This window comes from Rhizopus microsporus (genome assembly GCF_002708625.1).
Source record: "Rhizopus microsporus ATCC 52813 unplaced genomic scaffold scaffold_128, whole genome shotgun sequence".
Classification (NCBI taxonomy): Eukaryota; Fungi; Mucoromycota; class Mucoromycetes; order Mucorales; family Rhizopodaceae; genus Rhizopus; species Rhizopus microsporus.
The window spans coordinates 1-1,194 of record NW_019672043.1 but is presented as its reverse complement, the minus strand read 5'-3'; the positions used below and the strand labels follow the sequence as shown (position 1 = coordinate 1,194).

General features: G+C 23.3%; 1 protein-coding gene across 1 annotated transcript; it reads right to left on the bottom strand.

The window, feature by feature from the left end:
- Nucleotides 1-733: 733 nt before the first annotated feature.
- On the bottom strand, nucleotides 734-1,148 carry RHIMIDRAFT_298554 (uncharacterized protein; the record flags this gene model as incomplete). Its single annotated transcript, XM_023614302.1, has 1 exon — nucleotides 734-1,148. A coding segment is annotated over one exon (415 nt), but the record flags the coding sequence as incomplete, so codon positions are not given.
- Between the last annotated feature and the right edge of the window lie 46 nt (nucleotides 1,149-1,194).

Sequence of the window (1,194 nt, the reverse complement as noted above, 5' to 3'; positions counted from 1 at the left end):
GGGGATTAGTTATTATTGCTATGATTTACATTAAATATTATATATTAAAAATAATATAGTTATACTTAACATTTTAACGTTACACAAAATAAATTACTTAAAATTAATAATTATTTGAAAAATCAAAAAATTGAATTTTGTATTTATTTAAAATAAAAGATGGAAAAGGAAGTAATGATACATATATATTGAACGTATGTTAATTTACAGATTCCATCTGGCGTTAGTTGTTATAGGAATGGAAGTGTATGCAGTTTTAAGTTTAATACGTTAGGTAAAACAGGGAGGTAAATCATATCAATGGAATGGCCCCACCGCTGAATGTTTCCTTGCTAACTATTATCGTAAATTGCAGCGCGCAATACATAGAAATTCCGACTTTTATGACGTCATTAAAAAGTTAATAAAAAATCAAAAAAATCAAAAAAATCAAAAAAATTAATAAAAACTCTAAAAATATTATCTGGCCAGGTAGACGAGACTATCACGTTATGGTAGTAACTTACTAATTCCAATGAGGCTTACTGAGGAATAATAAGTATATACATAAATATATTAAAAAAAAATATTCATATAGTTATATCATGCTATTGAACGAAAACCGTTAGAATGTTGTGTAGTTATAGAATGATATAACGTGGCATATATGAATAAAACACAAAAAGTTTTTCCTGATCCCATTAAAAATATAAACCCATTAGGGTTTTTTTTTCGCTATTTAAGATTTGATATTTTAATTATTATGATCTTCTACTATTATAACAGGATGTTTATGTTTTTTATTTTTTCTAGATAATTCATCCATAATTGTATCTTCATCTTCAAAAACTATATCATCAACTTCTAAATCTTCAAGATTCATATATAATAACTTATTTTGTAATTCATTCATATCATTTAAATTTTTATTAATTTTAATTTCATCATTAAATGCTATATGTAATTTACTTTCTATTATTGGAAATTCAAAATTATCACAATGCCATAACTTATGATGAGGTAATTCTTCAATTTTATAATCTTGAACTAATTGCCATATGTTTTTTAATAAACATGATAATTTAAATTGTAAATTGTAATATTTTATATCTGATACTTGGATAGCTGATCTATTATTATTAAATCTTTCAAATTTGTTACCTAATATACTAAATTCATTTTCAATAATAGATCTGAAACTACCAAAAACTTTGT